The 25687-nt window shown below is 44.3% G+C and overlaps 1 protein-coding gene across 1 annotated transcript; it reads right to left on the bottom strand.

Moving 5' to 3' along the window:
- Window positions 1-11905: 11905 nt before the first annotated feature.
- Window positions 11906-14343, bottom strand: LOC124653118. Its single transcript, XM_047192178.1, has 5 exons — window positions 14080-14343; window positions 12975-13271; window positions 12672-12890; window positions 12457-12585; window positions 11906-12374 (listed from the first exon to the last, which is right to left on the bottom strand). Exons 1-5 carry the CDS (start codon window positions 14341-14343, stop codon window positions 12138-12140), a joined length of 1146 nt encoding a protein of 381 aa, XP_047048134.1. The 3' UTR covers window positions 11906-12137.
- Between the last annotated feature and the right edge of the window lie 11344 nt (window positions 14344-25687).

The following is a 25687-nucleotide window of genomic DNA, read 5'->3' as shown; positions in this document are numbered from 1 at the left end:
CGCGTGCTGGGAAGGAGAACTAGCAACAGAGGTGGAACTTGGAAGACCAACAAGAGACAAGCGTGCGATACTCGGGGGGAAACGGGAGGTTGGCTCTAAAAATGGTCATACAATCCTGTATATTGCGAATTTTCAGTATGTTGGAACAAAAATGGGGAACCGAATTATGATGTTTCAGACCATCTCCAACTGAAGACCGGACCGCATATTGTGTCCGTTGGTGTTCACGCGGTCTAAAGACATCTCCAGTAGCCCCACGCATTTTAGACAAGATTTATGTTCGTTTTGATCAGTTTACGTTGGGTAAGGACACTAAAATCGACCGCTCAGCACCTTTTGTCCGTTTTGATCGGGGTCAGCCCCAGCAGCCTACCGTAATTTGTTTTTGCAACTTTTCGTTGTAGGAAAGCACAATTTACATCGATTTGAAAAGATAGAACAACCATTGAAAACTAAAACGGGCTGAGCCCTAGGATTTATTCTACTGGTCGTCGTTGTAGTTGTACGTTATGTCCGCGAACGTCATCGCTATATTGTTTCCAGAATAATTGAATTGTATTTTATATACCCTAATTTTCATTTAAATTTAAACGTTGTTAGCTTAAAAGTAATTCGATATATGGCTGCATACCAAAATAATTCCTTATATGCTGGATTTGGCCAGCCTACCTTGTCCCCCACTATGCACACTCCACTTGGTAGCAACAGCGAAGCTTCAACGATAATCCTAGACCGGCCAAGATGTTGCAGTGCAAGGTTTTTTTCAGAATAGGGAGCCTAGCTTGGTAGGCCGGCCCAGCAAGAGGAAAAAAGGAATGCCAAAATCATGGGCGGGTCACGGCCCAGTTAGGCCCAAATGTAGCTTCGCCCCTGCTTGGTAGCCACTTCACAAAAAACACCGTTTGGCCACTAATATAGGAAAATGACACATTTTCGTGTGCCAAAAAATATAATAGTTTGTTATAGGCAACGTAAAGATGCAAAACTGTGTAGAAGATGAGTTCATGATTCAAAAGTTTGCCATGTCTGGTTTGTAAAGTTGTTGGGATGCAAATATTCACCCCTCTGCAAAAGATGGGGTCAAAGTTCGAAAGTTTGCTATGAAAGTTGCACTTACCAAGCTTAATTTGGGTAGAAAGCCAAGTGAACTCATACTTCGTGCCAAAATTTATGAAATGATTCTTCTACAAAAGCTCGGTACTCCATGTTTGATATTTTCCTACGGCATCTCCCTGTATTTTTCCAAAAAATATTTGAATATGCATGGATTTTGTTATATGAGAACACATATGTTTTGTTGAATATTTATTTTTGTTAAATGTGTTTCTAAAGATGCACAAATTCTTGCATAAAGTATATAGAGGACATTTTTCTACAAATTTTTATATTATACATAATTTTCTGAGAGAAAATGACATAGCTATGCAACTTAGAAGGTTAAATCATTTTTAGAAATATATTAAAACAAATACTTTTTGTACCACAGGACCCTGCTAGTCACCTATACTTATACAGCCACATCAACAAACCAGCCCACCCATTTCCCCTTATTTTCTAGTTTTCTAGGCCATGGGACCCGCATGTCAGGTCGTTCGTCCCTAGTCGTTTCTTGCCCAAAAAGGGCTAGGGGCCATGGGAGGCCGATGTTGGGCGCTCTAACGACATCTCTAGGTGGGACCGTTGACAGTGGTAGCGGCTCCAAGGTCTCCCGTAGCGTCTGCCTGAGCCAGCTCAGAGGCGGCACAACAAAGACAACAACCCTGATGGAGGCGGCAGAGCCGCAGAGGACGATCGCCCCAGGCGCATCGCCGAACCTCGTCAATGACTGGAGCGCGCGACCGGGGCAGTGACGGATGGAGCGCGAGGGGTGCCGCCAATGCAATTTCAAAAAAATGTGGAAAAAAACAAAGGAAGTGGAGGGGCAAATCGTGAAATCCTAAACCTGGCCCACTTTTTTTTAGTTACGTAAGTTTTTTTTAAAATACATTAGAATGGCCCCGTAGACAATTGTTATCTGAAATCTGCAAATGAGAGAAATACAACGATGGTCACTAGATTGAATCTTATTGTGCCCGGCCTTGGTCACCGTACGCTGGCTAAACGCGTTTAGGGTCACTGATTACACGCGCATGTGTCGTAGGCGGTCGCTGAGAACTGAGTTCCAGCTCAGTGGCAAGGCAAGGCGAGTGCGCAGCCAGCCCACCCGGGTTCGAATCCCCATCACGCGGTAATTTCGCGGGAGGGGCGAACTTTAAACGGGTTATCATCCTAGCGTCCATCCGCGGGGAGAGTCTCATTTCTACCTAACAACGTATAGCCAAGGGAGGGATCATTCCCCCGTTGGTCAACGTGTCGTAGGCGGTCGCCAACACTCGTAGATCCCCCTATTTGTTGACCCCATACGTCAGGTATTTCACTTTGCAAGAAGAAAAAACCTATCTAGTTTTCCTTCCACACACAAAGGTCTCTTGTCAATTAAAAAGTGGGTGTGACTATTTCTTAGTTGATTGGAAACTAACTTCGTTCTCACACATCATTAAATCTTAATTGCAACTCATGTTGCGAATACGAAGCACGAAACTAATGGCCTGGATAATTTTTCGTAGTTGCAACTGAAAAAATCATATTGCAGCTTTATTTGCAACTGAAAAACTCAGTTGCAGCTAACCTTGCAACTCATACGCACGAATCATGATGCAATTCTCATAAATTTTCTCTGATTAGTTCTAGAGATATATATGTATATATACGTATATAGAAGTAGCTATTGGTAAAAATAAGAATCATGGTATATAGTTTGGTCGATCAATAGAAATAAATATTTCAGACGTCTCCGCCAAGATTTTAGACCATGGATTTTTCAAATGTAAATATTATTTACTTTATTATTGTATTACCTTTTTTTTTTGCCGAATACTAATATGTTTTAAGTCTTCAGTGTATGAGGGCGATTGTTAAGGGGCAGAATATCAATCATGCTAAAACTTTAAGTAATATATAAAAATTTAGCGTAAATAGATATCTTTAAGAATTTTTCGACAGTAGGGGGCCATTGCCCCCCTCCCATCCTAAGAAAACTTCGGTAAGGTGAACAAGGAGACCTTCGTGTTGTTTCGCCCTAGGCCCCCGGAAATCTATGGACCGGCCCTGATGCCACCGGTCGGAATGGAGTAACTACGCGAGGTTGCCGTTGCCGAGAACGCCAACTTCTTCACAGCGAAGGCGACTAGTAGGAAAAGCCTCATCAGTGGCGCACCAAAAATAGATTCTGTGGCGCATGGGAGGTGCGCCACAGAAACGTCGCCACAAAAATAAGGTTTCTGTGGCGCACCTGCCCATGCGCCACGGAATTAAGGTTTCGTGGCGCACATGTTCTTAGGTGCGCCACGTGAAAGCGTGCGCCACGAATTGGTTTTCGGTGCGCCTACGGAATTTGCTTGTATTATACACGATTTTGTGCTGCTCGCTATACACATGCAGTTTATAGACAGCAATATACGGATATACAGAGTTATATACGACAACATTCAGATATAATATAAATATCATGTACATTGCACGGATATAACATAGACATCATCATCACATTACTTAGAGCCCGATCGAGATACATATATAGTGGCAAGTGTCAAATGTTTTGCATACAACTCTTAATTCATACAAAATTCACAATTTCGAGATACAAAGTAGTCTTCATCCGGTTCCTCCTTTGCTCCCTCATCTCTACCCACCAGGCTCGCTTGCATCGTGGTCCTTCATCCAGTTCCTACTATGATGAAAATGGAAGAAAGTGAGACCAACAAGTCCGATGCACAAGAGAAATGGAATAAATGCCTCATACATTGTTGGTCAACACAAATATTAACATTCAGGGACGGTGTAAGTGAGACCAAGTCCGATGCACAAGAGATTGATATTTGTGCTATCTTACCAGGCTCACTTACGCCGCCCCCGAGTGTACGGTGACCAAACATTTTAATTATCAGCATTTTGAAAATCTCAAAGAAAATGGAATGACAAAATGGAATAAGTGCCTCATACATTGTTGGTCAACACAAATACTATGGTCAAAAACCATAGTTGCAGTATACACCGCAATATACTTTGCAGAAGGGCCCCCTTTCCCCGGCCGCCGTTCCATGAACGGGTGCTTGACGACACAACGAAGCCGATCTGCCTCTCCGGCGCAGAACCACGGCAGTCCCTCGCCGTCCAGTAAACGAGTCCTTGATGCAAAGACCGTGCCGGCCTGCCTAGCATTATGCCGGGCCGTGTTGCCGCGCTTCAGCCCGTGTGTCCGCGCCACGCATCGTTCGCCTTCTTGCCCGGTGAACCAATAGGCGGATCGTTGGAACAGGAAACCGATGACGGCCGGTCGCAAGATTAAATTGCGATCGGCCGTCATCGGCTTCCTTATTCCAACGATTAGTCTTCGTTCACCGGGCAAAAGGCGAAGAGTGCAGGGCGCTCGAGACACGGCCCGAGCACGGCAACAGGGGTCGGTATGATGCTAGGGAGGCCGACACCGTCTTTGCATTAAGGACTCGTTCACGCATCGGACGGCGAGAGAAGAAAAGTGGTGATGCACCGGAGAGGCAGAGTCGGCGTTGTTGTCTCGTCAAAGACTCGTTCACGGAACGGCGGCCGGGGAAAGGGGGGCCCGTCTACAAAGTATATTGCGGCGTATAGGTGACCAAACATTCTAATCATCGGCACTAAAATGGAAGAAAGAGCCAAGTGGTATCTCCACTAGATATCATATGCCTCATACTTTCTTGGTCGAAAGAAATATTAACATTCCGGGATGGGGTCAGTGAGGCCAGGTAGAATGCACAAGAGACTGATATTTGTGCCATCGCACCGAGCTCACCGGCCCCACCCCGCAGTGTACAAGTGACCAAACAATTTAATCATCGGCACTAAAATGGAAGAAAGGCCAATGCAATTAAGAAGTAGCTAGTATGAACTAAATGGAATGCCTCATACTTTGTCGGTCAAAACAAATATTAACATTCAGGGATGGAGTAAGCGAGGCTAGGTAGGATGCACAAGAGATTGATATTTGTGCCATCACACCAGGCTCGCTTGCTCCACCCCTGAGTGTACAAGTGACCAAACATTCTAATCATCGGCCAATGCAATTAAGAAGTGCCAACTCAAATAATAGACAACTGAATAGTATGAACTAAATGAAATGCCTCATACTTTGTTGGTCGAAACAAATATTAACATCTAGGGATGGAGTAAGTGAGGCCATGTAGGATGCACAAGATATTGATATTTGTGCCATCACACCAGGCTCACTTGCTCCACCCCCGAGTGTACGAGTGATCGACCAACCATCTAATCATCGGCAAGTACAAAAACACCAACAAACCAGCAACCATGGTGACATAAGTCAAGATGCTCAAACACACATAGCATTAGAGATGTAAACGGATCGGATCGGATATTTCTATTACCATATCCTTTACCATATTTTTATGACGGATTCGGATCGGAGCGGATAATGGTCGGATGCGGATTCGGATGCGGATTATATCGGATTACGGATATGGAGCGGATTCGGACCGAACTCGGATCGGAAGCGGATTATTAAGCAAATATACACATAAAAATAGAAGTATGCTTTTTTTATGTATAATATGTTTGTAATTATAGGCTATAGCTAAATGTACACACATGTTTGTACAACAAAGCAAATTGCATGCTAATATCATACATATTTTAGCCGATGAACTAACTATATTGTCTAAATATTTAGGGTTGGGCTAATTTTCTCGGATTATCCTCATTGAGGACCTCGGATAATCCGCAAAAAATGGCGGATAATCCGTATCCGTCGGATAGTATCAATACCATATCCTCTACCGTATCCGTCGGATATCCGCTTGAGCACTACATCCGCATCCATATCCGGCGGATTTCTAAAAATGCATACCATATCCTCAAAATGGATACGGATGCGGATTCGGAGCGGAAATTATCCGTACCATTTACAACCCTACATAGCATGCATGGAGCAGATGCTCCAAAGGGATTATTCATCACTTGGTATATAGACCAAGTGATGCTGGCAAAAGAGAGGCCAATCAAGAACCAGTAAATCCAGTAAGTGATAGATATGCCTAAACAAGCAACAACACATAGCATATCCCAGCTAACCAGATGAGACAAGTCTTGGTAGCGAACTGAATCACCTAGCACCACCTAGCCTTTTAAAACCATCAGAAACAGTCATTTTTCTTCAAAGGATACCACAGTGGCATTCATTTACATGATCCCCTACTGTGGATATCTCTATTTTCATCAAAGCCAACAAGAAAAGGATACCACAGTGGCATTCATTTACATGATTCCCTAATGTGAATATCTCTATTTTAGTATACCATCATAAGCATTCCATTTAAATCACACATTTTAGTATCTCGTTCTTATCCAAGTTTTTGCCTCAGCCTTTGCATCATTGGCTGAGCCAAGACATCAAGCATCCGGCCAGGGAGCATTCTTTCTTTTTAGGGAACTCTATGAACTATATGCACATGATCCGAGTAAGCATCCCCACTAATCGAAGCATTATAAGCATAGTAGCATACCATAAGCTCACAAGAATCCATCAAGTAAATCTTCACAAGGATACCACGAGTAGCATAGTAGCATACCATAAGCTCACAAGAATCCATCATTTTCTTCACAAGGATACCACAAGTAGCATACCATAGTAGCATTTCATGCATTTAAATGAACCAGTAGCATCAAAACCAACCAAATGTCCAACTAGCAAGCAATACCAAGTGAGCAATCTAGGCTCCAAATGGAACCTTTGGAGCAGATATATATAGAGCCAATATAGCATGTCACTGCTAGTAGCTGGTGTTCATATAGCATGTCCATTTAGTACCAAGCATAGCACCAATTTAGTACCAAGCATAGCACCAATTAATCAAACAATATAGCAGCATCAAGTAACAAGCATAGCACCAATTAATCAAGCAATATAGCAGACATCAAGTAACAAGCATAGCACCAATTAATCAACTATAGCTCCATCAAGTAACAAGCATAGCACCAATTAATCAAGCAATAGCAGCATGACCTGCACATGACACTTCACTAAAGCCAAAGCTTCAGTAAAGCACTTAATCAAGGCTTTCATGCAGTGCTTGACAGGCAACAACTGCAAGCAATGGGATCATAATTCAATCCATGTGCACATACCAGATAAATGGCATCAATGGGATCATAATTCAATCCATGTAATTAGCCAAGTTATACAGAATAAGAAAAGGGGAGCACAACAGCATTTCATCGAGCACAACAGAGCAAGCACAAAATCACAGCAGCATTTCATCGAGCACTTTGTGCTCGCGCGGGAGAGGAAGAGGGAGGGGAGGGGAGGGAGCTCACCGACGACGACGGCAGTTGTGGAGGAGCTCACCGACGACGATGGGAGGGGTGGAGGTCGCGGCGGCTCCTCTACCTTGACCCGGCGGCGGCTCCTCCACCTTGACGCCGCACCGGCCCCTCCTCCTCCACGCCGCAGCGGCTTGTGCTGCTGGTGGCGGGGATGGGTGGAGCGTGGCGGCATGCGGCCCTCGCGGAGGAAGGCGGCGGCGGCGGCGACGGTGACGGGAGCGCTCGCCATGGAAGGCGGCGGCGCGGGGAGAGGGGAGAGGGGGAGAGAGTGGTATACAGGCGAGGGAGGGGTACGGCCATGATATAGGACACGTTATTTCTGTGGCGTACCTAGGCCAGTGCGCCACAGAACACGTCATTTCTGTGGCGCACCTAGGCCAGTGCGCCACAGAATACGCTATTTCTGTGGCGCACCAAGTGCAATGCGCCGTAGAAAAAGTGAAACCAATGATTGGGCGTGACAGGGTGTGGGCCCCACAAAGTTTTTGTGGCGCAGTGTTCCATGGTGCGCCACAAAATTAAGCTATTTCTGTGGCGCACCTTGCCAGGTGCGCCACAAAATAAATTTCTGTGGCGCATTTTTAATGGTGCGCCACAGAACTAAGCTTCGCCTATAAGGGTTTTCCTACTAGTGCAACCACGATCACTTCGGTCAGAACTCGGGCCAGTTGTGCGTCCATCGCCAGAAGTGGAGCTCGATCGTGAACTTTTGTTCAACTAGCTACTGAAGTGATGAGGTTTTGGAGTAGAGGTGGAACAGTGGTTGGAATCATGGAGGAGAGAGGGATAAATAGAGGAGCAGGCGGAGTTTTACTAGAAAATTTTAGATTAGCTTGACTAAAATCATGACATTTATTATGGATCGGTGAGATTTTGAAAAATCATACAACTGTGTAGATTGGGAACTTTTTGAACTTATGTTGAAATAAAGAGGTTTTGGAAGGATGCCTTAAGTGACGAAATATCCGTATGGAAATCAGATATACCAACTGACCAGCAGTAGGACCATATCCAATGATGTAAGGTCAATAAGATCAACTTTTGCCCCTCCTCTTGCTAAATTATGTCCTCTATGACATCTTGTGATGTCAAGACCAATCGTTTGTTGGCTACGGCTCCAATAATAAAACCATTACCCTCCATGCCAACAATAACCATAGTGTGGTAGTTGCATACCTGCTTGTACCAGTGGCTTGGAGGTACAAATTATACTGCAAATGACTTCATAGAATGACCATTAAGGGAAAACGATAAAATATAGAAACTATTAGTTATTTTTAGAAGTAAAATAATTTTAAAAATAGTTTACAATAACGCATCCCAAGAAAGAACTACCCTAATGATGCTTCTCTTGATTCAATCTTTTAAGCTATGTTCAGATATTTTTGCAATTACTTGATGACTGCATTTTTTATATTAATGGTAAATAAAGACTTCAAATATATTCATTTTACGCACTATAATATGTACATGTTAATGTCATGATAATATTAAATTATAATGAAATGTACAACAAATGATATATGCTTTTCCCAAATAGTAAAGCAATAATTCGCTCATAAACTTAAACTAAGTAGTATTATATCATGATCTCTTAACCAGCCTTTGGGAGCAACCTTTCCTTTCGTTCCTCGATCCTATTAACTTTATGTTTTATATATTCAAATTCTTTTGATTTCGATAGCCCTAAATTATTAGAATTATATTTTAACCAATACCAGTCATATATATCGACTGAGCTAACTTAAAGATATGTACATGCTCATTAATTTGTGTTTCAGGCATATTGCACACAATTCTTAACAAAGTATTAATGCTACGTAAGTGGCATTTTGGCACCCGGGAGCACATATGCTCCCGGTTTTTAAAACTTCGTTTTAAATGCACTTTTAAAATGTTGAAAAATTTGAGCATAAAATTTAGTGGATACATCTCAAAATTCTACTTGTTCACAAACTAGTTCCACAGAAAGCCGACATTTTGAGTGTCATGTGTAAAAAAGATAAATTTTGCTGTAAAAAAGATTGTGTACGAGACGTTTTGTTTGTCTTTTTCACACAAGTCACAAAAAATATCGGTTTTTCACAAGACTTGATATGTGCACGTAAAATGCTGATACGTAAGCGAGATAAATTTTGTTCGAATTTTTTTAACATTTCAAAATATTTTTCCGGTGGCCGGAGCATATGCTCCCATGTGCCGAATTAAATTTCTGTGCTGCGTATGCATAAGTTTCAATAGTTGAAATACTCTAGAACGATGATGCATATAAGTTTCAATAATTCAATAGTTTCAGTATGTTATTGATTAACAAGAGTACATCGCATGGAGCAAAGTTAACTGTAGGTAAATCTGATGTATGCTCATAATCTAATAATTAAAAAGGTTGAGCACCCAAACGTCTTCTGGTTTAAAGTTTACTTTTATTCATCAAACACTATAGACACTTATAAGGGAGCATCTAGAGCTCAGTCAACTGAAATTTAATAAATCTCAGTCGCTGACGTCAGCCATTGTGTATTAGCCAATTTCTTTCATTGGCGTTTCGTGGGATGTGTTAACCTGTGCGTGTTACTTTTTTCGTCTGGATGCACCAGAAGGCCACGGAAGCATTCACAATCACAAATAGTACAAGAAAAAATTGCAAATTGTGTACTCGTATTTTTCGGCAAAAAAAGTTGTTGCAACCATATATGACAATAGAAATATCTTAGTTGCGACCGAAAATGTTTCAGCTGCAACCCACATGTAACTGGTAAAATATTAACCACAACACAGCTGGAAAAAATCTCAGTTGCAACCCACGTGTATCTTTAAAAAAACTCTGTTGCAATCACATGTAACTGGAACACTCTCAGTTGCAACCTACATGCAACTGGAAACATCTTAGTTCCAACCCACGTTGAACAGAAAAAATCTCAGTTACAGCGCACGTGAAACTAGAAAAAATATTCATTACATCCACGCGCAATGAGAAAACCTCAATTGCAACCCACATGTAACTGAAAACATCTCAATTATAGTCCACGTGCAACTAGAAAAAATTATCCGTTACATTCACGTGCAATGAGAAAACCTCAGTTGCAACCCACATGTAAATGGGAAAATCCTTAGTTGCAACTCACATGCAATTAGGAAAATCTCAGTTGCGACCCACATGGAATTGAAAAAATCTCGATTGCAAGTCCTGGAAAAATCTCAGTTGCGACCCACATGCAATAGAAAAAATCTTAGTTGCATCAAATGTGTAATTTCTCATGCTAGCACGAATCTAGACGTAGGCCAAGGATTTTTCTCAGTTGCAATGTTTTTAAATTTTCAACAGCAGGACACACACACACACAAACTAAGTTTTCTTTTGTGCTAAAAGCTACATGCTACAAAGGCATGGCAGAAACATAGCAAATGAAGCCCACGACAAAGCAGCAGCCACATCAGCCCACAAATAAACCAATACCCAGCGGCAGGCCAGACCAATTCATTTTGCGCCAAATGGTAGCCCACCTAACAAAACACAAGCTAATTTGTACAAATCGTAAAAGAGTAATTCCATGGTAAATTAAGTGACTGAGATTTATTAAATCTCAGGCGCCTTAGAACTAGCAATTCCGCACTTATAAATACAAATCCCTATGAATACACTCCTACAAACGGAGACAGACATTCTCTACCCATATGAACATCTCCGAGAGAAAGAGTGCTTCTGTGTTCTCCCGATCTCTGCTCTCCCTCTCAACCACTAAAATTGAAGGGATAAGTTATCCACAGATCTAACCGTTCTCTAGATCAAAGTTTAGAGAGGGTACACCGAAACAAAAACCCAAGTTCAATAAGTTTTAAGATTCACGAAGTCACCACAACGCTGCTAGGTGCTATGGATCAAAACATCGGCTCTAACTAAAAAATACTCCGCGGTTTATAAGACATTGAAGTGTTAGACACAAGGTTTAAAATAGCGTGCTATATGAAATAGCGTCGGCCTCCTTCAAACGCTATGGACGCTATATCGTGCTAATTGTGTGCTATATTTCAAATAGCGTTTTGAAAAAAGATATCAAATATAGTCAAAAATAAAGGATTTCGCTAAAAAGGTTGGATATTTAGTCCAAAAATAACTGAACCATACATATATAACCACATACAACAAATAGATCTCCAATTTTTTAGAAGGCTAACATCAGTATTCCACAAGGTAAAAACATAGTATAAATTCTTTATTAAAAATCATCAACATTAGCGATATTAAGTTCTAATCTAGAAGAGAAATCAACATATTGTAGTTCATTACCATCGAAAAGTGAAAGCAACTTAGCTTGAAAAAATAGCACGCTAACGCTATGAAGTTTTAGCACGATATATCATGCTATTTCACAAATAGCGCCATAGCAAGCAAAAATACTAAAATTTAGCGTATACCCTCCAAATATGCTATTGCGTGGTATTAGCGAAGAAATAGCGCGCTATTTTAAACCTTGGTTAGACATGATGCTTAATTTCCTAACCATCCAACCGGTTCTCACGAAATCCGGAGGTTCGAAAGGCTTATTCCAACACTCATGTACATCAACACAGCATACGTACAAGCACCACGTCTCACGTTGAAGTTACATAAAAAAAACGTCTAGGTTGTTGCATTGTAATCAGGTGGAAACCAGCGTCACCGGCGTCGAATGCGGTAACCTTATCACACCGTCAGGGGAAACTGTTACCAAAACATGCCTCTATTCGCTTGGCGATGACACCATGGGCGACGGGGGCGATGGCGATAACAAGCTGGATGGAGTGGACATGGGCTCATGGAGGACGGTGTTGGAGGAGACAGAGATCGTCTTGCCGTCCAACTGGAGCATCACCGCCCCAAGGACCTCGGTGAGCAACTTCTTGAACTCGGCCTCGTCCACCGGCTTCCCGTCCTCGGCGTTCACCATCTTGAACGCCTCATTCACCACGGCATCCACCTGCGCATTATAAAAGTTTACACACACATAAAACATGTAACATCTGATAACAGTTTCAGTGATGGAAGTGATCTTTCTTTACCTGATCAACAGCTCCATATGGTGGAAGATTCACCGAAGCAGCCATCCTGTCAAAAGCGACACGAATGTACTTCTTCGATGTTCTATCCTTGTGTTCCTTGGGTACGTCTCCCCACATAGAATCCAACAGCTGGAGAAGGAATGCAGCGATGTCTCTCAATTTGCCACTGAACAGTTAAACAGAAATGCTCAAGTAGAATCGTAATGTCAACATACCTTGTCGAATTCGGCCTTGTTCGACAGTATCTTCTTGACGCCAGCCCCATCAAAGGTGTTCTCGCTGTGTGCAACGATCACAGGGCGCTCTTGGAGGCGATGGGCGATGATCCCCAGATACTTCCGGAACTCCTGAAAGAACGCCTCCTGCGACGCTGGCCCGTCAAGCTGATCCGCCGATAGCTGCTGCGTTGCAGGTTCTATGATGTTTTCCACAACCTATCACAGAAACTAGTTTTTCAGACATGAACTGTATATTTGTAGTTGCAAATTTTCTTGTCAAATTGTAAGAAGAGTGAATACCAGAGAGTCGGACGCCGGCGGCATGCCCTGGTCGACGGTGAGCTGTCGAAGGGCAGCTGCCAAGCATTGCCGCAGCGAGGCGTTCCCAGACTGGACTTGCGAGAATATGGCGACCGCCTCCGTCTCGTATGTGGAGCTATCGATGAACTCGTTCAGGTCTTCCCCGTTCATCCTCAGGATCACGATCGGGTCCCTCTGCAGCCCGGCCGCCATGCCGAGCAGTATGTCCGACAGCACGACCTGGAACTCCTGCTTGCTCACCGAGTCTTGCTTCCCCTGGGTGAATTCGTTCAGAACCTGCAGCGCAAATGAATTCCGCGGCATATAAGCAAGCCTCCGTGAGTGCAACTGCAGTTTAGAGTTTTAGGGTGCGTTTGGTTCGTGCCTGTTGCTGCCCTGCCAATATTGGCACGCCAATAATTTGGCGAAGGAATCTGCTGCCCTGGGGTTGCCAAAAATTTGGCAACGATTTGTGAAGGAATCACTACAACGATCATAGGCAGCCAAATAGTTGGAAACAAACCAAACAAGAGACACTTCAATTGGCATGACCAATATTTTGGCAGGGCAAGTTGGGGACACAAACCAAACAGACCCTTAGTTTGCATTTTATCTGTCCCTGTTTTGCATTTTTCAGAAAAATGCAACTCGTTTCAGATTGCACTTTTCTCTAAAATATGTTTAGAATTTTCTCAGGTGACTGAGTCTCGCCCAAGATTTAGCAAAACCGATAAGTATAAAAATGTTGCCCAGAATTTTTTGAACTGGTTTGGAATCGCAATGGAGTGACCGAAAACTAGAGGGGTCCAGAACCACGTGCCTTTTCTGGATCATTCTACGGACAAGAACGGGTCCAAAGAAACAGGGTAGTGCACAGTACAGAACTTTCTACACATAAAAATGCCGGCTACACAGAGCCGTGACTTCTAAGTTCAACTGAAGAACGCGACGTAGCAATATTTTTGTGCACTTTGGCGAACACTGAAGACTATATTTCATTCGAAGCACCTACACAAATTAAGCATCGCCAAGTTCCAGCGACTTGTTGCTAAAATGCTAAGCGACCAAAGTAAAGTAAAACCATGTAAAATCCGCTAGCATATACCTCAGAGTAGATGTGGTCCGCCTGGGCCGACGACCCTCTCGCCGGCAGGCCGATGGCGGCGCCGATGTCCGCGACGGCCGGCTGCAGCTCCCTCACCGACAGCCTCCCGTCGCCGTCGCGGTCGAGGTGCCGGAACTTGTTCTCTACGAACTTGGCGAACTCAACCTTGTTCTCCACCAGCTCGCGGATGTCCGACCCGTCCAGCACCTGCACGGCCTTGCCGCCGTTCCTCCTCGCCTGCTGCTGCTGCTGGCCGCTCGCCATCTTACCTCACGTCGTGCGAGCTCCTTTATACCACGGGAAAAGGAAGAAGACGATCCAAGTTGCAGCAATGGCGGGCAGGTTGCTCGTGATCGAAGACGGTAGCTAGCCAAAGCGATCGATCACGAGCTGAAACTGGTTCTAGCAGCTGAAATTTGTGCCTTTTTCCTGAGTGTGAGTGACGATGGTAGATCAGCTTGCGCTGTACTAGCCGGTCCTGTATTTATACGTCCGTGATGCCTGGCTGACTGCTTCTTGTTGGAATATAGAGGATGCGTTTTCTCCGGTACGCGTGCGATGCCATTGTGCAACGTAGCCGAGGTGCGCGGGCACGTGGGCGGACACGCGGCGAGGCGCAGCATCGCCTTTCGTTTTCTAGCCTCACACCCCTCGGTGCTATTCGTTCTTTACGATCTTGGAGTTTCTCGACATCTGATCTTCAACTTTTCCGAGACACGACTTGATGAAGAGATGACGGGTAGGGTGTCAAGCCAGCGGACTTTTATTCCTGTGTAGTGGAGCGCCGACACGTATCACGGTATATCAGGGGACACTCTCTACTACGCTGTGTACTTGATTTGGCTTTTACGTTTGTACTTTTCTTCCGGTATAGAACTACTACTATTTCATTTCGAGAGTAGGTATAAAACTATTTCAGGTTCTGTTGCCACTTAGGGGATGTTTGTTTGAGCTTATTTTAGCTTTCCATGAAAATAAGCCACGCGATTGAAACAAACAGCCCAACTTCGTCGCTGGCTTTCCAAAAGCCAAAGCAGAGAATGCACTGCGCGACCGAAGCACCTCAGGACGTGCTTCCCGCAGCTTCCCGCAGCTTCAACACTTAACTCTGAACCGTACGTTGCTTTGCCACTGTTATTTCTTATATTTACGGCAAACTGCCATCCCTTGTCCCAGGTCGCTTCCCGCACCACGTTTCGCGCGAGCGAGGAGAAAAAGAAAGTCCCCTAGCACTGCCGCCTGTCCATTTTAAAAAAAAAGGCACTGCTGTCTTCACTCGAATCAATGCTACCAAAGCTGGTTGGAATTACTAGCCTGCGCGTGTCCTGAGTCCCATTCAATAGGAATCAATGCTAGAGAGCTTTAATTTTATGGATGCAATTGTGATATACTCCATCTTAGTTTATAATCAAAGAAACGCTTATACACTTAAATCACAAAATAAATACGGAGTACATGTTCTCGAAACACTGGGGTATTTCAGACAATTCATCTTTAACAGCCAGCCAGCCAGCCAATTTGCCAAACAGTGAAATTTGAAACAAGAGACTTTCGATGCACAAGAGCTTTTTCTACACAAGAACTTTCTCTGCATGACAATAACAACTACGGCCCAAACAAACAGGCCCTTAGTCAAAGCTTTGACTAGCTTTTAGAAAATGCGAAGAAATTATCAGCATTCACCACACCAATTTCTTTCCGAAACCAATTCCCTTTCTGGATGAATAGAGTTAGTCAAAGTTACTCCCTCCGATTCATAATAGGTGCAATGGTTATAGTAGAGATTTAAACTAAAATCACAACACATGTTACGATCAGAGGGAGTGGTGCGGGAGCTCCCCGCCCTCTTGACGAGGTTCCGTAGACAAAACAATATAGTGTTTTTAAACGAAAAAGTAATAATTTTTTAAACAATATTTATTTCAAAAGTCTACCGAACTATTCAATATCCTCAACAACAATATAGTGTTTTTAAACGAAAAAGTAATAATTTTTAAAAAGGGTCTTCGAACCACCTACCAATGACTATAAGCACCCGAGTGAGCCAAAGTTGTGCCGCCGTCCTTGCCCTATCTCATTGGTGTCGGGCAAAGCTTAAAATAGGGAAAGCTTGTTATAGTACACATATGGAAACTTGTCGTGCTAAGATCCTAAAGGATCAACACACATGAGCAGGAACCACCACCAATAAAGAGAAGCGTAGAACAGAGTGAGTGCATATCAAATCCAGGGAGATCCATGAGTGACAAACCTTAACAAGCCATCCGACGGTGCTAGACGCATCACCGAAATGGAGGCTAGCCTGGGAGGAATTTATTTCATCTTTAGGGAGTCTTCACCGCTTCACCTTTCTAAGTAGGACACAGACCCTAAACATGTTGCGGTAAACAACAAAAATCGGAGCCCTCCCGCCGACAAGAACTGGGATCAACCGCGCCTCCATGTCCCTAAGGTCACACGAGGAGAGGTAGATCGGCAGTGGCGTCGGCGGGAGGCTGGGAAACCCTAATTGTGTGTCTCTCTCTCATAGGAGCGAAGGGGTACAACGATGGTAATACAATATGTTTGTCATGGTTTTATTGTTGAGTACGCCATGAGGTGTTCTCAAGGCGGAGAGAGATGGAAAGGCGTGTGTGAGGCATGGAGCGTCCGGAACAGCAAGACATGAGTTACCGAGGTTCAGATCTCATGACGGTGGCAAGATCCTACTTCATTCTAGAATTTTACTGTATAGACAACAAGTGCTCGATTACAATGATGTGATTATCTTCTGCCCTAAGGAATTTTCTTATATAGATATAGTCGCACAGTCCTAGGGTTGCATGGAGAGTCCAAACTAAAATTTGTAGCATAGTCATAGGCTAATAAGTAACTATGTTGTATTGCCCTCTAAAGCCTCGGCTTGCTCAAGATGGTGGCAATCGGACTTAGAGCAACTCTAGCATATCCCTGATAACCCCCAAGTGCGGGGGATCACTGTAGTATAATTCGATAAGTATTTGAGTGTCGAACCCACGAGAAGCTGAAGGTAAACTATATATTATCTAAAGACCTATAACCCACCTATATGGCCTTCTATGCAAAGCTGAGAACTATAGTGTGTGTGTGGTTTCTACTAGGAACTATAAAACTGTAAAGTACTGAAAATAACTAAAAGAAGTAAAACTAGTGCAATTAAAGTAAAGGTAGTGAGGAGAAGTGGAGTAAGGTCAAGTAACTCAAGGGACTAATTATTCGGGAAATTGCTATTTCACTAATATGATTATCACAATTAGTGAAGCTCAGTATAGTCTTTTTTAGTGTTTCTTCTAGAGAGAAACCTTAGATAGGTGCAATTATATACATGAGCAAATACACCCGTAGTGATTGATCTCAAGGCCAATTAAGAGAAAACAAGGTAATTATTAAGACATAAAAGTCCAACCACTTCTGTAAGTTTAAAGGTCCCCATTATAATACCTCGTTGATTAACCATGAACTAATACAACATGTATCTCTAAGACTTGAGGTTCGGTTTCTGTCAAACTCCGGCTATCCCTCATCCTATCAACATGCAACGATGACAACCTTGTACATCCCCAACATATGTGTGCACTAATATGATAGTACAACAAGATCATCATATAAGATAGCATACATTTGTATGCAACCAATAACAAACTATATCACATTTGCCAAGAACAAGTCACTACTTAAACATAGGCATAGAGGTACAAAATATCACGGAAAAGTGATAGATTGCAATATATATCATGTTTGCCAAGAGATCACAAAGGGGTAGATGAGGATGTTGCTTTAGGTGTTGATGAAGATGTTGGTGATGAAGAGCAGCCCGTGGAAGAGATGGTGATGGATGCCGACGTGGTGCCCCTTGTGGAGGGCGACGCCCAAGGGGGGCGTCGCTGCCCTAGGGGGCAGTGGTACCTTGGCCCTCCTTCTTCCTTGGCCATGGTGTTGATCTTTAGGAACTTCTACCCCCTTGGAGGCTGCCAAGAGGGAATAAATTCATGATAAATGTTTGGTCTCCTCCAAAAGTAGGGTTTCCCTTTAATATATAGAGGTTGAGATTCAATCTTGGCCATATGATGGATGCCCCTTTGCTCCAAGGGCTCTTGGGCACATCTAGAACCTTCCTAGGACTCCCATCTATCCTTTATGAGCCCATAAAATCGTGCTTGGCTGAATCCATCAAGTATGGCAAGAGTTTGTGTCAGTCACATCACCAATTTTTGGAATCCTAAAACTGCTTCTGGACCCTTCAGTAATCCAAGCAATTCTGGGGCATACAGACTCCGATTGGGCTGAATGTTATGTCTAAAATGAAGTTCATAAAATTCCCCACAACTTTGTCTATGGAACATTTTCATATGACGTTGTTGACAAGGGATTAACTTGTCAATGCCTACGGATTGTAGACTAGGGTTTAGTTGGAAGTAGAGGGCAAGTAGATCTCGAAGGTTCAGCCGGAAAAGTACTCGACTACTAGAAAACTAGGGTTGCGTTTGACAATAAAATCGATCCTCTCTTCGTCCCTCGACTCCCCCTTATATAGGAGGCGGAGCCGAGGGATTCTTATTATACAAGTTTACAGATTCCGGAAGACTCTTTGAGTTCGACCTGTAAAGTTACAAATCTCTTTGTTCCTAATACAATTATATCTTTCCTTACCAACAAGTAATTGGGCTTCTGAGCTTCGTATTCGTCGACTCGTGGGCCTTCGCATAAACCCCGGGTACCACCTTTGGCAGGCCTATTGGGGATCCTATGTCAGATGTCTTTGGGTCTACCGTGGCGATAATTGAAAAAACTTATGCATGGACATATTCACCATAATGACTAGTTTCTTTCCATATTTGGCCATTTCCTACACAACAAAGTACAAAACAAGAACTTGTGTACTTTTGAAACTAGCAATAGGTTAGTACCAATAAATATAATATAATTGCATGCTAATAATGATTTTGGCACAATAAATTACAAAGTTGATGCATGCATTTTAGATGCATCAATCCCGTAAATTCTAAATTGTAAAATCAATAGTACACACTGAAAATGCAAATACAGACTCAAATTGACGAAGCGGTAAAATAGTACATTCTGGAATATGCCAACAAGAAGCCTACATGCCATAGTTTTTTTTCCTTTTCTTCACTCACCTCCCTCCCCAAGCCTCGACCGGTCCTTCCCCCACCGTGCAGCCAGCCAACCCCGCCGCCTCCTCACATCGGCCGCCACGCCACCCCCATCCCGTGTTGGAACCCCTCCATCGCGCCTCGTCGCTACGCCGTCCTGTCCTGGCCGCCCCGTGCCTTGGCCGCCAAATGACCCCATGGCCGGTGTGGTGACCCTGCATACCACTGCATGTTGTAGTATGCCAGTCGTTGATATAACATTCACGAAGTACCAATCCGCAAATATTACATCCCTCAGAGTAGTACAGCAGAACATAGCAGGTCCATAACTCATTCATTTATTATTACAAGCAACATGTACATATCATCTCGGAGCTCCTCTTGGGTCCTAAGAGGAATACTTCTGGGTTCGAGGCGAACCCGACTCAACTTACAATATAAGAGTCTTACTAGGTTATACATTTATTCTCCTTGAGCAGTTAAGTACTAAGAGTCCGTACTGCTCGGATACTACTACTACTCGGTAGGTCTAAACTTGCTCTCCTCCGGAACCCTCCCCGGTTCCGTAGACTATGAGGTAGTCTACTCCTTCGACACCTCCAGAGAGGTCTGGTTCTTCATAGCCGATGACTTCGGCTCCTTCAGTGGTCGTCGTTGTCCTCCTCCAGCCGATTCGGACAATCTAAGCAGGGGTTTTAAGAGTGGTATGAGTACGAGCGTACTCAACAAGTTCATTATAGAAAAGAGGTGTTTAATGCACTAGCTACGATATCGGACCGTAAAGTCTAATACCAATGCAGGTTTTGATAAACATTTCTTCAAGAGGTTGCTTTTATTCCAAAGAACTATGTCCGTCAGCCTTCACCGGTTTACTAGAAATTCATGGAGTTCCTTTCCGGCAGCGTTCGTAGTTCCAAATCCCGGAACAGGGAGTGACAGGTCACGATTCATTACACTCTGCAGAGGTGTGTTGCTTTACCCATAAGAGATCTTAACCTTGGTGCCAACCGGGCAGGTTTCCCCTCCACACTTCCTTCGGTGTGAGGCCCGGTATAAGGACTAGCCAATCATGTTCCTCCGCTACCTCGCACACCCACCTGTTGTTGCAAATCCGACCTTGGGTCCTCGCCGGGCTATACCACTAGGATATCTTCCGACCTCGACAACTACCAGGTCGCAACCATGGTCCTTCGCCGGCCAATGCAACCCATCACAGACCGCATTACCGTGGGGAATTAGAATGGGATCTCCACCCCACCGCTTGTCCCTCGAGATCAAGTGTCTACGGTAAGCGCATCCGTTGATGTACGAGAGGTGGAAACACTTTTGACTACTCTGTCCCACTCCGGATCTTATGGTTAACACGGGTATTACGGCACAAGAATCACTCGGACGACATTTGTTGTTTAATCCTAGATGGATATAAACCCTTGCAATGGAACCTCCACCATATCAACACAATCCATGGTTCCATTGCCCACCACTTAGTCATATTCATAGTTATGAAAATAGTGGTTTTGCTTTTTATGCAATAGTGATAAGCATAGTATTTTGCAAGTAATTTGATAAAAATACTCAAATGGAATGAGCAAGCGATGAACTTGCCTGAACACTGCAAAGTGTTGCAGTTGGATGGTGTGGACTGACCCTTGTCCTCTGTTGCTGAAAAATAGCATCATTGTCCGATAAGGGCAATGGTTAAAAAAGCAATTATGCATGATTCAGCTTTTAGGGTTGTTCCCCCCCTTCCGGTGTTTTTAATCATTTCATGTGAGAGGTTAATACTAAGAATGATTTATGGATACTCTGTTTAGGGTAAAATACAACCTTGAAATGTTGTCAAGGTGTTTTTAAAGTCCAAAAGCATTTATGGACTTATTTTCATTATTGAAAATATAAGGTGTGATTTAATTGATTATTTTAATCATCAAATTTGGACTTCATCTTGTTTGTCTTCGAAAATTCCTTTTCATATTTTATTATGATAGAGAATTTTATCCTGAGTAGTTTTCATATTTTTAATTATTTTTTAGAGCTATTTATCATTTTCTATGCATTTTCAAAGTTTCTGGTTTAAATGAATTTGTGAAAAGTCTAAAATGCCCCTGGGCCCACTTGTCAGGGTGGCCCAGCGGGTTGAGTCTAACCCGAGCCGCTCCAACCGGCTCGGTCGGACTCAGTCGCTCTCTTCCTCTCCCCTCTCGCGAAACCCTAGCTCTCTCCTCTCCCGTGACGCCGTGGTCGCCTGCGCCGTCGCCGCTTTATTCCGGCCGCCTCCGGCCATCCCCGCCGGCGAGATCGGTCGCAATCGAACGGCCGCACGACGGTGCACCGATCGGTCCACGCCGATCTGTGTTTCTTCGCCGCCACCGCTCGCCCCCAACGCCTCTGCGACACAGCCGTGGTGATTCGCGGCAATTCGTCGCCCGCCGACGAACCTGGCGCCGTGGCGTGGCCGTGTGCCTCGCCGTGGTTGCACTGGAGCCGCTGCGCTCGGCGAACGCCTGGCTTGGCCATGGCTTGGCGCTTCCGTGGCCAGGCTGTGCCGCCGTGCCGCCACGGTGACGCCGTGGTGCTCTGCTCCAGGTATGTTCGCCTTCGTCTTCTTCCTTCTCTCCTTCTCCTCTTTGTCTAGCTCTGGCTACTGGTCTTGCTTCCCCCCGTGGAGATGCTGGCCATGCCATGATGTTGTTGATGTGCCGTGCTAGGGCTTGGCATGCTGCTGCGCTATTGCTGCTGTGCTTGCCATGGATGCACGTATGCTGTTGTGCTGTGTTGCTGCCATGAATCCAAGCTGTTGTGCTGGTGCTATGCGTATGCTGCTGCTGTGCTGCTGTTCTTCACTATAACTTGCTGTTGTAACTCATGAGCTCTTGCTCATGAGCATACTGTGATGCTATGGCTCTATTTAATTGTTCCTGCTGTTGCTATATGACTCCTGCCTCTCCTGTGTGTGCAATTCCTTGCCCCTGGCTTGATCATCATGTATGATCCTTGCACTTTTGCAAGTGCCAGTGCTCCTGGTGTGCTATCTCTTGTGCTTATATTCATGGACATGCTCAATTGAGCCTAGCTGTTGACTTGACAACTCCATCCCTTGATGGAGTGCTTCTGGATACAATTGTAATGCTTTTATTCGCTTATCTGTGATGTAATTGTTCAGGTTATATGGTTGATTTAATTATCTGGTCCATGTATTAATACTCGAATTGATCCTAGCATGTTGTAGCATGCTCTAGCAAGCTTCTGATGATCATATGATCATCGCTTGCTTGTAAAAGCTGCTTGTGCTTATTACTCGTGCCTTGCCGCTCGCTCAATCCGTGATGTGTGTGTGTCACGGACATGTGCCGGTGTGTGCTCGGTGCTTGCTCAAGCGATTCTGTTGTTGCTTGCAATGATCCATTGGATCATCTCGCAAAGCTCGGTGCTTTGATTACTTGTATGATTCACTTATCTATATTGCCTGGATTTACTCGAAATGGATAAGTGATGTGAACTCGCTTGCGGTTGTGATCATTCTATTAATCGTGGCGGGGCTAGATGGATGCCAACACTTGGTTGTGTACCCTAGCCCTCCTTTTGAACCCATCTGGGTGATGATAACTGTGCAAGGCTTAATGGTTTGGGTTGTTTCAGTGGTTGAGGTGACCCTAGCAGTAATCATATACTGCTTTTGGGTGGCTCCCCCCTTGTTGGCTTGATGTGGCTCACTAGATGCTCTCTAGGTGGTCCTTTTGTTGGATTGCCAGTAGCTTTTGATGTTGACAAACAAAAATAGACACAATTTGTCTATCTGTCTGATGGTGTATTGGTCATAGGTGCTAAGTAATTCTGGCTAGCTATATAGGATCATCTCCTTGCTGGATATCTTTGATTATGCCACTGGTTTGGCATAATCAATGTTCCCAGGGTGCCTTCCTATTGGTTTCTCTCTTTTTACTTCTACCCTTTTCTGTTGATGTGATTATGCATATGCTTATTTTATGAGCAAAACCTTGGCTTGCTCATGTTCATCAGTGTATACCTCACTCCAGCTCCTAGAATGAGTTGTTGGTGTAGAGGATTGCTTCTGGTTGGTTTGGTTTGCTTGCCCTACTCCTCCTTGCAGGCTTGTGAATCTTGGTTGGTTTCTGGTGGTTGCTGGAATAGGTGGAGCAGCTCTTGCTGGTCACCTGTTCTAGCTGTTCTTGATATGTTCTTGCTGTTCTTACCCTGATGCTTGTGTCGATGAAATGACTAGGGTTTGGTGACTGAAAAGTTATTATACCCCCTCACAAGGTATTAACTTGCCAATGCCTACAAGTTGTAGACTAGGGTTTCGTTGGATGTAGAGGGCAAGTAGATCTCGAAGGTTTCAGCCGAAAAGTACTCGACGATGTAAAAGTTAGGGTTTGAGAGACAATGATTCGATCCTTTCTTTGTCCCTCGACTCCCCCTTATCTAGGAGGTGGAGCCGAGGGATTCGTGATTCACAAGTTTACAGAGTCCGGGAGGGTTTCTAACCCTTCCCGCAAGATTACAAATAATGCCTCCTATTACAACTCTAGCTTTCCTTAATAATATCTTGGGCTTCCGAATCTTCTTATCCTTCGGGTTGTGGGCCTTCAGTAAACCCCGGATACCTTCTCTGGCAGGCCCATTGGGGATGCCTATGTCAGTAGCCTCCGAGATTTTGCTTGAATCGCAGAATCAGGGAAAATCTCCACCTTTATATTTATTCTACAACTCTGAACTTTACCACATATCTTTGCATACAAATTTCTTTATTGTACAGGGATAATGGTAGTTGGGGCTAGTTCATCCGACGGATCGGTACTAGTTAAGCTGCTCTAGTGGGAATCCGCAAAAACCTACTTCAAAATCACGTCCCCGGACATGATCTCGGGATACCGGTGTAAACTTCGACGAGTGCCGCTTAAGGTCTTACCATTCCGTCGAGTCCCGGTCATATTTATCGGGTACCTAACGCGTCCGTTAGGATTTTTCTTCGTATCCGTTGATACGGAAAAAAGTAGCAAACCGACGTCGAGACGGCGCCACGCCACACGAACGGATCCGGGGTCTTACCTTCGCAAAGTTTTGCGGCATTCGAAATTGTTTGCAACTTTGGCGTTCTGAGAATATATTGTCGAGTGCTTATTCGGCTGTTGGAATAGCACATTTTATCGAGTCGATGTATGACTTATATTGCCTTCCCGATGGGAGTATATATGTAGAGTTATTTGTATAACTCGAAATATACTCATTTCTTTCTTTCTTTCTTTCTTTCTTTCTCTTCTCTTCTTCTTCTTCTTTTTTTTAATAATTTCATCGGGCACGCGAACAGCGTTCCCGATGGGAGTAGCCCCCGAGGCTATGAACAAATGCTTGCGTTTGGTCATAGGCTCTCGCCATTTCTATTTTGTCATATCCGAATGTTTCTTTTTTCCAAAGTAGCCCCCGAGCATTTGAACAAATACTTGTATTTGTTCAAAGGCTCTCGAGCTAAACCATAGTCTTCTGGTGTCGCCGTTCTTGCAAAGCTTCATAGCCGAGAGTTTCTTTTACCAAGGTGACATCACTGCTGATGACAGCCACGACCAATGTATCGGGAAAACGCGAGAACCGCTTATCTCTCTGCCTTGTGGGCCTAGAAATCCTGTCAACTTGACACGTTGTGCAAGTGGGGGACACACTTCCTCCGCTTTTCCTGGCGCACGTACTGTAGCCGCTGTGCTTTCTTGTCTATATGAAATTACTTTTTACCCCTCGTCCACGTGTACAACATTTGTTCCGCAAATTCTTAATCCAACGGCGTGTCCGTTCAACACACCTCTATATAGAGGCATCGTCTTTCTCCTCTAGCCCTTTCGCTCGCGCCGCATCTCTGCTTCTCCTCTGCAAGATTCTCCATTGCTCTCGTTGCTCCAAGCGCCCAGCCATTCGCACACCCTTCGCCACCAAGCTTATTGATGCCACCGCGCGCGCGTCTGACCAGGCACAGTACTCCAGAATCCACCATGGCCGCCGAAGATCTGGAGTGGGAGAGATCCAAAATCTCCGGCCAGGATATGAATCTGCTGAAGAAACTGGGGTTCACCAAGAAGGAGAATGTGTTGCGCTTCCCCAAGGAGGAGAGCTATCCATCGCCTCCCATGGAGTACCGAGTCAGTTTTGTTGACCACCTCATTCGCGGTCTTTCTCCCCCTATCCATGAATTTCTTCGGGGTCTCTCTTTGTCTATGGGCTTCAACTGCATCAGCTGACGCCCAACTCCATCCTCCACATCTCAATTTTCATCACACTGTGTGAGTGCTTCCTCGGGGTCCAACCTAATTGGGCTCTGTGGAAGCGCATTTTCTGCATCCGCCGCAATGGCTCTCACGGCGTCGCCTATAACATCGGCGGCGTCGTTATCTGTGTTCGTCCTGACGTCGATTATTTCGACGTCAAATTCCCCGACTCCGTCCAAGGGTGGCGGAAGAGATGGCTCT

The sequence above is a fragment of the Lolium rigidum genome, chromosome 5 (assembly GCF_022539505.1).
Source record: "Lolium rigidum isolate FL_2022 chromosome 5, APGP_CSIRO_Lrig_0.1, whole genome shotgun sequence".
Lineage (NCBI taxonomy): Eukaryota > Viridiplantae > Streptophyta > Magnoliopsida > Poales > Poaceae > Lolium > Lolium rigidum.
This window is presented reverse-complemented; position numbering and strand designations above follow the sequence as displayed.

Excerpts from the sequence above, each read along its gene's own strand:
- LOC124653118 (XM_047192178.1), bottom strand. The coding sequence starts at position 14,343 with ATGGCGAGCGGCCAGCAGCAGCAGCAGGCGAGGAGGAACGGCGGCAAG. Across the intron at positions 13,272-14,079 it reads CGGACCACATCTACTCTGAG|GTTCTGAACGAATTCACCCA; the intron begins GTATATGCTAGC and ends TTTGCGCTGCAG. Across the intron at positions 12,375-12,456 it reads CATATGGAGCTGTTGATCAG|GTGGATGCCGTGGTGAATGA; the intron begins GTAAAGAAAGAT and ends TATAATGCGCAG.